General features: G+C 31.6%; 3 protein-coding genes across 3 annotated transcripts; 2 read left to right on the top strand and 1 right to left on the bottom strand.

Moving 5' to 3' along the window:
- Window positions 1-8,813: 8,813 nt before the first annotated feature.
- On the top strand, window positions 8,814-10,215 carry LOC123197427 (remorin 4.1-like). The gene is made up of 2 exons (XM_044611734.1): window positions 8,814-9,548; window positions 9,823-10,215. Exons 1-2 carry the CDS (start codon window positions 8,904-8,906, stop codon window positions 10,012-10,014), a joined length of 837 nt encoding a protein of 278 aa, XP_044467669.1. The 5' UTR covers window positions 8,814-8,903; the 3' UTR covers window positions 10,015-10,215.
- A 1,027-nt stretch (window positions 10,216-11,242) lies between these two features.
- LOC123197329 (pentatricopeptide repeat-containing protein At2g33680-like) lies at window positions 11,243-13,874 on the bottom strand. The gene has a single exon (XM_044611579.1). The coding sequence runs from the start codon at window positions 13,806-13,808 to the stop codon at window positions 11,574-11,576; it is 2,235 nt and encodes a 744-aa protein (XP_044467514.1). The 5' UTR covers window positions 13,809-13,874; the 3' UTR covers window positions 11,243-11,573.
- A 22-nt stretch (window positions 13,875-13,896) lies between these two features.
- Window positions 13,897-14,944, top strand: LOC123197330 (60S acidic ribosomal protein P1-like). The gene is made up of 4 exons (XM_044611580.1): window positions 13,897-14,029; window positions 14,121-14,206; window positions 14,417-14,632; window positions 14,711-14,944. The coding sequence occupies exons 2-4, from the start codon at window positions 14,138-14,140 to the stop codon at window positions 14,762-14,764; spliced, it is 339 nt and encodes a 112-aa protein (XP_044467515.1). The 5' UTR covers window positions 13,897-14,029; window positions 14,121-14,137; the 3' UTR covers window positions 14,765-14,944.
- Window positions 14,945-16,377: the final 1,433 nt, after the last annotated feature.

Consider the following 16,377-nt stretch of genomic DNA (forward strand, 5'->3'; position numbering starts at 1 on the left):
CGAGCAAGTAATGAAGGAAACTCCAAGAGTAAAAATTAACTTAGAGTTTGTTCTTGCAATTGTCAAAGATTCAGCGATGGTCATCATGACTCATTAGTGCCCAAGGCCAAAAGTTAGTCTTAGGGCAGCTTTCAAAGAGCCTGCTATCCAAGAATTTTTTGCTCCCTTTTGCAGTCGGGCCACAAAGAATGAGGACCTCCCTTGCCACTAAGTCTTTTGGTTCCTTTGTTTTTTTCTGTTGTACATATTTTCTATTAATAAAAGAAAATTTCTTCAAGTACTTGTCTCAGTTACTTTCTTTTAACACATAATGACTTAAACAACCAAACTTAAACCTAAGAAAAATTTTACAATTACAAGCACAGTAACTTAGGTGTGGCAAACATTCATGAACTTAAGGCATGAATTGAGAAACTCAAGAATATAGTGGAATTACATAGTGAACTTGAATGCAACTACGAGATAATTGTGAGCAAATGACTGTGAACTTAATAGAACTTGAAATTAAAAACTACTACTACTTAAGAATCTTTAAGAATTGAGGAGGCCACAAGTACAAACAACAATGAACTCGAGCTTAAGGGACTTCCAACTTGAATTGTACCACTTCTTGCCCCCAAGTTTTTGAGTTAACTTCAAAGCAAATCTTTAAATGGTTGTTAGTGGCAGCACATTACAACATGTACCTTTTTATTAGTAGTAGCAATATTAATGGTCTATACTCCATGCTCAAGATTGGATATCTTTTGTGCTTGTTATCCTCTTCGCTGAAGATGTCCTTGTAAAATGATTTAATGCCAACCTCGACAAGAATCATTTAACCCCACTCAAATTCAAAAATTTCTTTATAGGTTTTCCTCTTATATCAAGTCTTCATTATCATACTTTGTTGTAATTTTTATATTCATTTCATCAGAATTACTAATATCATAATTATGAGCATAAGTTTTAAAACAATGAATCAAAGCACATTAAAATAATATTTTATGCTAAACTCTTTTTTCATGCTAAATTGATATGGTATATTAGAATTTATTATTGAATTTTTAATGTTACTATGGTAATTTAACTTAACTAAGAAGTTGTATTATTAATATATCTAAACCGACAAACATTCGTAAAGAATAAATTTTTGTTAATGTTTGTCTTCCGTCATTACGATAGTATTGCTAGGTTAACCATGTTTTGTGGGAGCTAATGACCCAAATTATTATTTTTATTATTATTCTATTATTTTTTACATTTGGCTTTTGGCTTCAATGTATTTTAACCTTTATCAATCGGTCACTCTCAAAGCACCCACGTTTCAATTAATCCCCAAACACCTGTTACAACCCTTTGTTTCTTTGCGCTGGACACATGTCTCATTCCACTGCATTTCTTTCACATCAATCAATAGCTCCCAATTTTTTACATTCCAAATGCTGTTCTTTCATCGGTTGGAAATTAAACATATTATTATCAAACTTCCCTGTTTTTGTCGGTTAAAAAAAAGAAATTTAATTTATTGAAGGAAAGACGATGACCATTAATTTATCACGTGAGACGTGGGCAGCTTGAACACTAGGGGAGAATTAGAAGCCACCGTACACGTGGATAAAATCTGGTTGTGTTACGCCAGCAATTGCATGGAGGGGACATACGTAGGTCTTATCTAATGGGCCCCATTAGATAAGAATAGTGGAGACGTGGGTGTCATCAACAAAAGTTTGATTTGATTGATTGCCTGTGATGCGTGTGTAAATTAGGTCTACTCCACCCACATTACCTCCTACTGTTGATGGGCTCCTCACAAGGGAATATAGTGTTCGATTTGAGAGAGTTTTTAACCGAATTAAAAAATAGTTGGAGTAATTTTTATATCAAATAAAATTATTTCAAGTTTAAAATTAAATCAAACAAAATTAAAAAATATAATTTAAACTATAATTATGAGTATTATATAGTATATAATACGTATTATATAAACAATATAGATAAAAAATAATATATATTATAAGAAGTATTAAATAAATATGATATAATAAATATATCATACGGTATAAAATAAATCCTATAATATGATATATATTACCAATATAAATTGATATACTTATTTTAGAGAAAATGATAGTATAGTAGGGGTATATATGAAAAATTTTTAAATTTTACGAGTGTTTGTGATATTTTTTAAAATGATAATGTGTTAACTACATTACTTTGTCGATTGAACTAGGTTCAAGCAAGGATTTGACACTCTAACAATGTGAGTCTCAAAAACTATTATATTCACACAATAAAAAGGGACTCGTTTTAACACCTATACTATAGGTACACATAATAGGACTTTTGTGACAATTTACTATAGATAGATATGGTCAACTGTGTAACACCTTTTTGTGGTTATACCATTCTACGAGCATAAATTATCTCACAGATACCATTCTACAACGACTTGCTTAGAAAACATATTTCTTTTTAAAACTTCATGAGAAAACACAATTTTGTAGGTTTCATAAATTTTTTAAAACTTATGGGATCGAGTCCCACTAATATGATCCCAAAACATTGGGTCCTACATATGTACTATGAAACACTTGGTCTCATATATGCACTAAAGGAGAACTTGGTCCCTCACATATAATATGGGAAAACCAAGTTCCACAGGGTTCAACACCTTAAGGAACAATGTTTATCACATTATCGAGCAAATACTTTACATTTGATGGAATTAAATACAATTAAGTAATAAACTGCATCAATTATATAAGACAAAAAAAATCATATATATAAAATTTTGGGTATATAATCAATAAAAAAATACATAAATTGCAATATTTAACTTTCCTTTGTATTAGTTTGATTGTTGTTCTCGACTACTTGATAATAAACCATGAAAACTACACAACGAAGTATTTCTACTACCCTAGTATGTTTTGGTTGTTGGCTTTGACTCTAATAATGTTCATGAACTTTCTCTCCTTGTGATGGTTGTTTATTATGACTTGACGATTTACCTACACATCAACATTCTATTTCTAGGGTATATATCACATAAGGATTATATGAATGAACCTAATCTGATTGGTCTCCTAGAGGATTAACATTTTTCCTATAATGGCTTACAAATATGCAATTGAGTAAAATGGATACACCCAATGGTAGTAGTCCTACAAATTCATGACCTAAGCGACAACTATAATTTTTGTATAAGGAATTTGAAAAAGTTGGAATTTTCAACAAGCACATCTTTTCCATTAAGTCAACAATGCCAATCTTTTGCCCAGAATCATGGACTTCATATTTATGGAAATTAATTTGGTTAATAAGCATATTGGTCGATTTATGAACTTTTCTAGCTATTTTTTGTTTGGCCTCAGTAAATAGCAAATGTGTATAAACATACAAAAAATAAAAAATAAAATTTGCAATAGGTAAACACTAAAGAAATCGAAATAATTATATTATCATTACTTATAATGTTTTGCCTATTATAAAACCATTTCTATAATGCCTCTCAAATGAATTATACAAGTATGGTGATCAACAACATATGGGTGCTCCTCACTAAAGCATTAAAGGGGTCAGTGATATTCATTGTAATTATATTGCATTGAAGGCCACTGAAATAAGCACACATCTATTTATGGTACCCAGTTTTATTCAAATAGCCACTTTTACTTGGGTTAATATCGTAAATCATTCATATAATATTATCAAAATCAGAGACATGATATGTCTTCACAACTTTCCAATATGAACCTTCAATGACATTTTTCTTTTTATACTTAACACACATGTTGGCTTTAAGATTTCATTAAATTGAAAGGTTAATCCTTGTAATATTTCTCATAATGCTCTTTTTAAAATTTTGCTTTTCTTTTCTTACAACTGGTTGTCACATAAAGAGGTATCACTTATTGAACTTCATAATTATATTGGATCTTATAAGACAATCCATTAGCATTTATTGTTATGTAAATATGCTTCCGCCTTTTAATTCCCAAATGAGAGCTTTAAACCTTAATGAATATGTAGTTTCTTGTTCAATTAACAACATTGTCTTGTTCCATCAATGTATCTCATCCTATTGTCATTTTTGAATATCTATTGCCACTTTTGAATATCCATTGCCATCCGTACCAACCATAAATACTACATCAACCATTTTCAAATAGGAAATATCTTACAATTAGCGGAAAAAAAAGTTATAACAATATTTGTCAAAATACATGAATATGCGATTGATATTAAAAAATTTTCACGTGTTAAAATATATATTTAAAATATAAAAAACCCTATAGTTTTACACACCTACATGCACCCCTAAAAGTTTAAAAATTTACATTTTAGCCCTATCATGCCTCCCTCACCTACTGCACCTACCTTGTTTACCTTACCCAAAATACTCTTCTAATTTTTTTTCATAAATTATAAGTCAAAATCATATCAATCTTTTATACTAATATAGATTTGAAATAAATAGAAGGTAAAAAACCATTCTCAAAACTAAAATTAACCACAAATAATAATTGACGAAATAACTAGATATGACTGATTACTCATACCACTACTACCTTAATCCTAACAAAGAATTCTACATATTTTGCACATAGTCTTACTCTAAACTATATATACAAGATTAACAATCAACCTTATAACTTATATTAACAATAACAATTGAGAATTGACCAAAAAAAATAAAATGAATAAATAAAAAGGTAGAAGCGAAAATTAAAAGGTATGATTAATCACTCCTACCATTACTCACCCATGATTTCATTAAATTTTCAACCAATTTCAAGCAAAACCAAAGATGGTATTATACCTCTAATTAAAATACATAATGATGACGAAGAATTGTTGAAAGAATAAAATTTAAATTATCGTTATTTATACTAGGAGCAAATCACGCTTACACCTAGAAATCTTTAAAATTTTGATTCAATTCTTGGAAAAAAAAAAAAGAAGAAAAAATGTTATAAGATGCTTACTTACTTGAATTACAATGAATTTTTTGTTGAATTCCCTTGATTTTTAATTGAATTTTAAACGAAATTGTGGAAAAAGTGTTTGAGCAACTAAGGTTTACTTAATATTAAAGATGAAGGTAAAATAGGTATTAATTTAGGCTATTGACTATCACCATATAATCTCCAAGGGGTTGATTAACATAATTTAAACTATATAAAATTAGGAATTTTAATTAATTTCCATTGTTATTATCATTAATTTTATAGTCCCATCTCATTCGAGTTTGTACCAATCCTCTTTTATTTACAATTTTTTTACTATTTAATTAATTTTTTCATGTGTTTATGGCCCAATAACTTCAATTAAAACAAACGACAATCAGTAAACCATGTTTAAACCTTTTGCTCTTCCAAATGAATAGCCTTCCATTTCACCAATGCATCCCCCCTTCCCTTGTGCCCCCCACCCCCCAAAAACAAAAAAAATAAAGTCCATGTCTCGATTTCATCATTTCCACCAGTTTCATGTGGTACATGCCTTTTAGAAATCTACCATTAAATCAAATCAATAGATGACAATACTTTTGAAACATTCTTATTGAGCACTATAATGCCATGAAAAAAACTTATTAGAATCATTAATTTCAATACATATGATTGTATCGAGGTTATATAACTCAAGGTTATAACAATACTTTGATAGAAGCATAAATGACTTCTCTGTGAACGTCTCAACGCATTTAAAGCTCAATTATGGGGCATGGCAGGATTTTTTGTTTGAAATGTCAATCTTGAACATGTTTATCATAGTAGTGGTGATTTCTTTTGTCTTGTAAATATGATTAACTATGCTAAACATTGTTTTTAAAATGTGTCTCAGTGCCCATGCAACAACTTGCCTATAATGAGGCATGATTTGACCCCTGGAAGAAGTGTGGTCATTATCTAAGCAACATAATTCAAATTAGTTAGAACCCTCAATCTTTATTGCTCCTACCTGTCATCAAGATTACTCAAGTAAACATGTGATCTTCCACCAAAACTTGGTTCACTGTAAAACTTTGCATTAGATGCATGTCTTTTAAATGCATCTTATAGCACTTTTTTATTGGAAAAAATATCATGTAATTTAAAACTCATATCGTGTCCTATAAAACCATCATCAATACCCTCATAAGGAATATTTATAAAAGGCAATGAAACTCATTGCATTGATTCAAAAATAGTGACATAAACATTTACTATAGTTGTACCATGGTAAATTAGACCTTCACATGCCTTCCACTAAATCAGGCTCTCTCACTCTGATCCACACATGATATATGTGGACTTGTTTCAACATGAAATGTTTCATCAAACTCAGGATCTTTCATTGGAATATCATCCATCTTTGTCCCTTGATCGAATACACCCCAAGTTGGTAATTTGCCCTTTCAACCATGAACCTATTCTATAACAGTCACCAACAACTCTATATCATCCTCAACATCTTCATCACTAATATCAACGTTCACGTTACACCTTTCATCTTCTTTTGAGTCACATTATGGTTATGTCATTTCCATCTTAACTAGCACACAGTGTGAATCCTTTTTCATTGAATTAAAAGGTTCATGCGTGTGTTGTTCCTCAGAATGCTTTTTATAAAATTTTACTCTTCTTTCCTTACTACTAGTGTCATATATAAAGGTGTCACTTGTTTCATTTTTTAACTAATGCTGTCAAATATCGAATATCATGATCATCTTGAATCTCATAAGACAATCCACTAATTTAGTTTTCAACATTCATTGTTATGTGAATATGTTTTTGTCTTGTATTAATTTTCAAACAAAAGTTCAAAGCCATAATCAATCCTTTGTATATAGTTTCTTATTCAATTATTAACATGCTATAATTCAAACTAACGTATCTCATCATGTTTTCATTTTCAAATATCTACTATCCTCTGTATCCAACCATAAATACCTACATTAGCCATTTTTAAAAAGGAAAAATCCTACAATTAGCAAAAAATTATAACAATATTTGTCAAGATATATGAATATACAATGATATTTGGAAAATTCCACATGTTAATATATATATATATATATATATATAAAATTTGTAAACTATCAAAAAACCACATAGTTTTATATATCTGTAAAGCATCCCCAAAGATTTAAAAATTTATATTTTAGCTGTATCATGCCTACCTTGTCTACGCTGTCCAAAATACTCTTACCCTTAGTTTGATCTAATTTTTTCACAAATTATAATTCAAACTCATATAAATCTTTCAAACATATATTTATTTAAAGTTAATAAAAGGTTAAATACCATTCTTAAAATTAAAATTAACTACAAGCAAAAATTGACAAAATAACAAAGTAGGATTGATTACTTCTACCACTATTACCTTAATTCTATTAAAAATTTCTACATATTTTGCACAAAATATAAGTCTTAACCATACATACCAGGTTAACAATCATACATATAACTCATATTAAAAATAACAATTGAGAATTAACCAAAAAAAAGAAAAGAAGGTAGGAGCAAAAGATAAAAGGTATGTTTGATCACTCCTAGGGTGCGTTTGGTTGGGGGATTTTATGAGTATCTTAGTAATATATTTTTTATTTATTTGTTTGGTTTGTCAGTAATAAAATATTACAGTAATCTTTTATTATCAATGCTGACGTGACATGTAATATATGTGGTAATCTGATTACCACCTTTACCTTAGGTATTTAAAGATGAGCAATGCTATGTGTACCTATTTTTGGTACATAATTCATGTACACAGTGATGTGTTATCGTGTAATTAGGTGATTTTAAAACATGTGTTATCATATGATAAAGAAATATCTAATCACATGATAACACCTCATCTGTGTACACAAATTGTGTACCAAAAATGGGTACACATAGTTTTATTGTTTAAAGATTACTGAGGTAATCTTGAGTTTATTATAATTATATTATTATTTATTAATTTTTTGAGATAAAAATAAATTTATTTTTAATTAATATGACAAATAAAATAAAAAATATTTAAAAATAATTATATTCAAGGGCATTTAAGTCAAATAATTTACTAGTAATATTTTATTACTTTAACTAAACACAATAATTATTTATACTTATCAAATTTTATCAAACATAGTAATCATTTATACCTATTAATCTTCTAAGTAATCTATTTTCAAGGTAATCTTTCTATTTGAGTAATAAAATATTATCCAAACCAAACGCCTCCCTAATGTTACTCACCCATGGTTTCATCAAATTTTCAATAAATTTCAAGCAAAAGTAAACATAGTACCTTTAACAAAAATACACAATAATGATAGAAAATTGACGAAAGAATATGATTAAAATTATAGTTATATATATTAGGAGCAAATCACATCTACCCCAAGAAATCTTTGGATTTAATTCTTAAAAAAATAAAAAGACAACGTAATAAAATGCTTAATTACTTGAATTACAATGAATTTGTTGTTGAAATTATTTGATTTTTAACTGAATTTTAAATAAAATGGTAGAAGAAGTGTTTGAGAGGTAGGTTAAAGTCTACATAAGGACATAAGGTTAGAAATGAGATAAAGCAAATATTAATTTAGGCTTTTGACTAAGTCAATATAATCTCATGAATGTTAGCTAATTATCATTTAGATCTATAAAATTAGGTTATTTTAATTAATTTCCACCTTTAATATCCCTAGTTTTATAGTTCCATCTCATTCGAGTCTGGACCCCATCTCCCCTAATTTACATTTATTATACTATTTAATTAATTTCTTCATATATCAGTGGTTCAGTAACTTCAGTTAAAACAAACAGTGTCAGTAGACTATGTTTAAACCCTTCACTCTTCTAAACAAACCGCCATCCATTTCAGCCTCTTCACTTCTCCCTTTTTAACACACACAAATACAAACGCACCACTGTCCAAACTTGGACATGTTAAATCCTCAAAGGGCCATCACCAATGAAGAAAACGACCAACCTCATCATGATCACCACGGTGATGAACCCAACATCAGAGACATCCACGCTTTGACCCCACCTCACCCTCCTCCGGTGAACCGTGGCCGTAGAAGAGAGACTTGGGAGAATACTAGCCATCGATCATCGGTCAATTCCGTGTCCAGTGAAGTAGCTTCAAGTGAGAATTTTACCACCATGAGCAGAGAATTCAACGCTTTAGTTCTTGCGGGCTCGGCTATAGAGAATAATGAAACTGATACGATGATGAACAACAACAACAACAACAACAACAACGACAATAATAACAATAATAGTCACTTGGCGAGGATTGGAGAGGATGAGATACCGGAAGAGACTAATCCTTTGGCTATAGTACCGAATAATAGTCCGTTGGAATCGGGTCTGGATTCGAGAGGAGTGGGTTCTGGCACCGGAGGCATTAATTGTGATATTTCGGTGCAGAGAGTGAAGAAAGAAGAGGTGGAGATGAAGATATCAGCATGGCAAAACGCCAAGATTTCGAAGACTAATAATCGGTTTAAGAGAGAAGAGGCGATCATTAATGGGTGGGAAAGTGAGCAAGTGGAAAAGGCTAATTGTTGGATGAAGAAAGTTGAGGTAATCAATTTTATAGTTTTTGCATGGATGATGAATGATGGATATAATTAGTTGGTTCATGCAGGAAGTGAATTTATTAGCAGCTAATGATTATCATTAGTGAAAGTTTTGATTAAGCAAATATGATTCTTTGTCTCCATCATTAGTATTGTTTGTGGGTTTCTAATTGTAATTATATTCTTTTTACTTATTATTATCATCTTGGTTACTTCTTTTATTTTCTGTTTAAGAAAAATAATATCTTAATTGAGTTTGTGTTTGTGTGATTGTGTAGAGGAAGCTAGAAGAGAAGAGAGCAAGAGCCCTGGAGAAGATGCAAAATTCTAAGGCCAAAGCACACAGAAAAGCTGAAGAAAGGAGGGCATCATCGGAGGCTAAGAGGGGAACAAAACTGGCCAGAGTTCATGAAGTTGCCAATTTGATGAGAGCTGTAGGAAGAGCTCCAGTTAAACGATCTTTCTGTTAATTTCTATAATTATTATTGATATCATTGTCATATAATGAACATCCTCCGGCTCTTCCTTCTATTATTTCTTTCTTTTAAAAGAAGAGCTAGTGTGGACAGTTATGAACAAAAGCTGTTAAAGTTTTGAGAGTTTGGAAGAAAGGTGTGTGTTCGTTTGTAAATTAATTATATTTAATTATTAGTGCCTTATTTTTATTGGTATAGAGTTGGTGCTTAGTGCTTAATGCTCAATCGTACATCTGAGTTTTATATTGTCTAAACTATCTATGAATCAATTGAGACTTTTCATCCCTGTTCCGGGTTATGGCCATGGGGCTTCATCTTAATTGGCAAGCTCTGCATCAGGGGAAAAATAATTTGAAAACATATTTAAAATCCAAATTTTAATTACTGGGTGTTATTTAAAATTAAAAATCTTCTTTACTTCACTACACAAATTAATTATAATGTGATAATTTATTTTTTTTTCTTCTTCTAAATATGGTAGACAAACTCAACAAATTGTCACACCAATGAATTGGGGTCAATCAATATCACCAATAATCTCCAAATAAGATTCTAGTTTCTATTCCAGCAAGAATGAGCCCAAATGATAAAATTGAACACACACAGCTTCAGTACTGTTGTGGAATTCTTAAAAATTCACCGAAAGCCATGAAAAGAGGAAACTTGCAATCAACCACTCTTTCCCTTTCACTAAAACTGATTTAAAAGGCATGATTAACACAATTGAAAACAACAATTAAAAAGCATTTCAAGTGTTCACCCTTGATTTGCGTTAGCACAGGATTAACACGCTTAAAAAACCTAAGCATATATTCCATTTTGATAGCTCTAATAATTCTCATTTGATTAAACAAATTTGGTGGGCTAATTTGTTTTAGCCATTGTCACATTTCAACAATAGTACCCACAAAACCTACTTCAAGAAGGTGCCTAGTTTTCCTTATAATTGCTGGTGACCACCATCACAATCACACTATTTTAAAGTAATTAATAATTCAGTCAGATCTGTTATGCGCTTGACACAATTTCTAAATGTTGCGTGAATTGAATGTGTATTCTACTGCTGACAATGATGTGTGATGAAAAAAAAAATCTTCTGAAATTTGATTTTTCACTATGATGATGATAATTGTATTGGCATAGCATTAGCCAATATTTTCTACTGGGGAAAAAAGTGATTGGCTCCATCAAATAATTATTGAAATGCTTTAAGTTGAAGATCTTACAGATTCAACATTGCACACATGTTAAAGAAGGAATATGAAAATTTTCAAGATCATATACAGCATGAAGCTTGATCTTATGGACTTGAGCATCAGAATTTTAATTTTAAAGTTCAAGTTTAGGATCCAAAATTACATTCAAGGATAAAAGAAATGGTAATACCTTGGGAAGGTTCCTTGAATTCTTTCGGATCCTGAAATTGAACTCTGAAGTTGTGAAAATAAAGTATGTTATTGAACACCGAAGAGAACTATCAAGTGAAGTGAGGAACCTGGCTTTGAAATGCAAGGTATCATGAAACTAGAAAGATTGATGATATGAAAATACATTCAATAATCAAACTTTGATTTCATCTCATCACTTAGTAGATCCAAGTTTGCATAAATTTCTCTACTTCTTGGATGGTCTTTGCTGCTTGCTATGAACCAATGGACCGTGTTGTTGATCTCAATCCAGCTACATCCTGCTTCTTTACTTAACTTCAAGTCATTCATAGCTGTTCTAACTTTGGCTGCCTCGTCCAACATTCCTTCTCTAGCATACATATTTGAAACAAGTATATAAGACCCAGCCTCTTCAGGCTCTAAGTTCAGCAAATGTTTTGAAGCCAAAATGCTAAAACTCAAATCCCCAGTTAATTTAGAGACACTGACCAATGTTCTCCAAAGCAGAGGTGAGTGTGGATAAGGGGAACTTTTAACAAGATTCATGGCTTCGGACAAAAGACCAGCTCTGCCCAATAGATCAACCATGCAATTAAAGTGCTCAAGTATTGGTTTTATTCCATATATTGGTTCAATTTCATTGAATAAGCATATGCCATCTTCCCATAACCCAGAGTAAATGCAGGCTTGAAGAACAGCCAATACTGTGATTTCATCAGGTATAAAACCTTCATGTTTCATCTCTTTGAAAAGCAAGAGTGCTTTTTTACCTTGCCCATGAAGGGCATATGCAGAAAGTATTGCGTTCCATGATACAACATTGTGTCCACTCATACCTTTGAACATTTGATAGGCATCTTCAATGCTTCCACATTTGGCATACATGGAAATTAAAGCATTTCCTACAATTAAATCTGTTTCATACCCTGATTTAATTGAATAGCCATGAAGACTACTGCCTCTAACTAAACAAGATTTGTTAGCAGATTGACTAATGAGCCGTGAAAAAGTCACATTATCTGGTCTCATACCAGCTAATCTCTGCTGACTAAACAAAAGCATGGCATCTTCTTCATTGGCTCCATTTGTTTCCATAAATCCAACAAGAAGAGCATTAAATAAAGCAGCATTTTTACCTGAGACACCATCAAAAAGCATTCTTGCAGACTTCAGGTTCCCACATTTGGCATACAAATCAACTAAACCAGTTCCAATACTGGCATCACCTAAATGACCAAGTTTTATCACAAAACCATGGAGTTGAAGTCCAAATTCCAAGTTTCTACACTCTGAGCAGGCATCAATCACAGTTACTAAACTACTTGAGTCACAAAAAATGCCATGGTCTAGTAATTCCAAGAACAAATTAATGGCTTTCCCTCCAAGACCACTCTTCAGATACCCTGACATAAGGGCAGTCCAAGAAATCAAATTTCTTCCATTCACTGTATTAAACATTCTCTCAGCTTCATCAACCATTCCACACTTCCCATACATTGTTACTAATGCATTTCCAACTGAAACCTTCCTATCTAAGCTGTACTTAATAGCAACCCCATGTAGTTGTTTTCCCTCTTCAAAACCTACATTCTCGCAGCACAAGCTAATTATATTTGTGAATGTATAATCATTTGGCTCCAAACCACAAGTTAGCAGATGAACAAATACCTCAAAAGCTTTATCCGCGTAACCTGCCTTATCATATTCCAAAATCATTAAATTCAAGCACCTAACATCTTTATAAACCAAGCTATGAAAAATTTTCTCCGCATCATCAAAGAATCCGCTTCTTGAATACATGGAAATTAAAGAAGTTGCAACAAAAACATTTTTTTCAAACCCATTTTTTATGACAAAACCATGAATTTGCTCACCAAGAATCCGATCATTTTTCGAGCTACAAGCTTGTAAAACAACAGAACAAGTATGCTGGTTGAACTTCTCGTCCAAACGACACATATCGAGTGCAATTCTAAATACAGACTCGTAATCCCCATTCTCTAAATAGCCTTTTATTAATGAAGTCCAAGTAATGGTGTTTCTCTCAAGTGTTTCATCGAACACCCGTTGCGCATCATCCAATTTCTTAAATTTTGAATAGAGATTGACAAGATTATTGGCCTGAAAGGTGTGGTCTTGAGAGCCTGATTTCAGTAAAAAGGCATGAACCGTTTGACCCAATTGTAGGGTTTCAGAGCCAACTGAGATTTTGAGGAGCTGAGGCCAGTCATCGTGAAGAGCAATTTGTTCACAAGATGAAACACTTGAAATGGAACAAAATTGTTTTGTGTACTGTGGAAAGTTCTTATTACTGGGTAATTTTGTGTTTAATTGAGGAAAATATTCATAAGATTTCAATGGCCAAAGCAGAAAGTTGGCGGGAAACAGAAGATTAAGCATGGGGTTTTGTCAATTTTTATATTCTTAGCCTATTACGGTATTATAATATTCAGAGACTTCGTCCGCTAATTAGGTTTTGAATGGGCCGCATATTATAGCCCCAGCCCTATTGACACCCCACTTAAAAACCCTAACCCTAATTTCATTTTCTCAGTTTGGACTTTGAAGCAACGTGACCAGTTGCAGAAATAAAGAAAAAGTATTTATCAGCAGATCATTAGGTAACAAATTAACACTTTTAATTGTTGTTCAATCGTCTGGTCTTTCTAAACTTTTTAACATTTAATTTGGTGATTTTGTTTGTAATTTTAGTGAATTGAAGTCAAACGATGTCGCTTGGAGAGATTGCTTGCAGTTATGCTTGTATGATCCTCCATGATGATGGTATCGCCATCACTGTATCCAACATATACTGTGCCTTTTCTTATTTGCTTTATGCTTTTAATTTCTTGTTAAGATAATAGAATGAAAATTAGCGTTGAACCAGCCTGATTGTTTAGTTTCATCTTCTTTTAAGGGCCTCCTCTTTTTTTTTTTTTTTTTTTCGCTATTTAAGATAAATTGTAGTTTCGGGGTGGGAAATGGATTTTCCTTAATAGTATCTATAGGCGGATAAGATTGCTCAATTGGTGAAAGCATCCAATTTAACTGTTGAATCCTATTGGCCTAGCTTGTTTGCGAAGCTGGTAGAGAAACGAAACATCGATGACCTTATTATGAATGTGGGTGCTGGTGGTGGTGGTGCTGCCACTGCTGCTACTGCACCAGCTGGTGTTTCTGCCCCTGCCGGAGCCACCACTGCCGCTCCACAGGAGGAGAAGAAGGTAAGTTTATTATCCGAATATTGAATGCAAGTATATAGGTGGATTTGTGATATCTTATATGCCCATGAAATATTGCAGGAAGAACCCAAGGAAGAGAGCGACGATGATATGGGATTTAGCTTGTTTGATTAGAAAAATCCGAAAAGTGGTTTACTTTCTATTAGTAATTTTTGAGTAGTAATTTTGGACTTAGAATATATGTGCAATTTTTCTGTATGTATATTCAAATTGGTGACTAGTTGATTTAAGATACACAAATTTTGTTCTTTGTTATCAATTCTCTATGGATTATGGTCTTAGTTTTTTGTTTCATGGTATTGGAGCTCAAAGTGCAGTAACATTAGCAACTCAGTGCAAGTGAGACACAAATATTTTGTCTTAAACTAATGTTATATCATTATGTGATTAGATAATTGAAAATTAAAAATAAAATAACATCCAATCATAAGATGATATATCATTATTTATACACAAAATTGTTTACAAAAATTGTACATATAGTCATCCTGTTTTTGTTAATATGAACTTATGGTTCCATTTGTGGCATACAGTGAAAACAATGATATTTTGTGTATTGTCAAAATGCCCAAGTTTGCATTTTCACTTTGTGGGGCATTTCTCTGATACACATATAAACTTCTTGTAAGCATTGAAGCTTTAGTTGAATCTGTCAATTATTAAGGTGCATTGAATTGCATTATTGAATATATTAATATTGCATTATGGAGGTGTATGTAGCTTTTATGGCATTGCACAGTGGAGTCTCCACGGTTGTCTGGATATAATTCATTCAAAATATTATAGAAGAAAGTTTGAACATAGGTATTCATTTGATATATGTTATTATATGATTAAATGATAGAAGAAAGTCATATTCAATCATATGATGATATATATAAATGTTTATCTATTTATGTATCCAAAATGTGTATGTATAATATTATTGAATGATTTAGAGACTAAAATAACACAATAATTATATTTGTTTCGTAAGTTAAGAACCCCTTAGAAAGCTTTTTGCCTTGAGAGATTGCTCTTATATGTTTTAACACAAAATGTCCACTGACATTGTTGAATTTTGATTCATACTTTCTTAAATGAATAAAGCATTTTACCAATAGAGTTAACAAAGACATGAGTTCATATATGCCCATATGTAGAATAGATGACAAATAAAAAAAAAAGGTTAGGTTAAATTTTGAGAGGAGCTAAAAAAGAACTAGTTATCGGTGTTAGTTGGATTAGATCCTGAAGTGGTAGCAGCAGCTTTCCTCAAGAAGAATGCAGTAAATGACTAAAGCACATTACAGCTCCAAGAGGAGATGTAAGTCATCAACAACTTAATATCTATTTATATCACAGGATAAATCAGCACAACACAGTTTCTCAGCCATAGGATGACTTCTACTTAAAAAAAACAGTGGTATCAAAGCACAAATGGAACAATGAAAAACTTATTCTAACTCAATCATTTCCTAATTGAAAATTCATAATCCTTGCATCCAGGCACCAAACTATTAAGAGTTAAGAAGGCAGCAAATTAGATCAAACTCAATAGTAAACTTTAAGAGTTTTGCTGCATAAAAGTTTAGAAGAAACCTGTGACATTCATCTGCTTTCTTGAAAGAGAGAAATCAGGGCATAAGACCTTAAAACTACTAGTCTACAACTAAATTGGTGAAAAGATAAATAACCAGAGATCATGATTCATGGACAAAAATACCAGGTTCTAAAGAGTTTTCACA

The sequence above is a fragment of the Mangifera indica genome, chromosome 15 (assembly GCF_011075055.1).
Source record: "Mangifera indica cultivar Alphonso chromosome 15, CATAS_Mindica_2.1, whole genome shotgun sequence".
NCBI classification, from domain to species: Eukaryota; Viridiplantae; Streptophyta; class Magnoliopsida; order Sapindales; family Anacardiaceae; genus Mangifera; species Mangifera indica.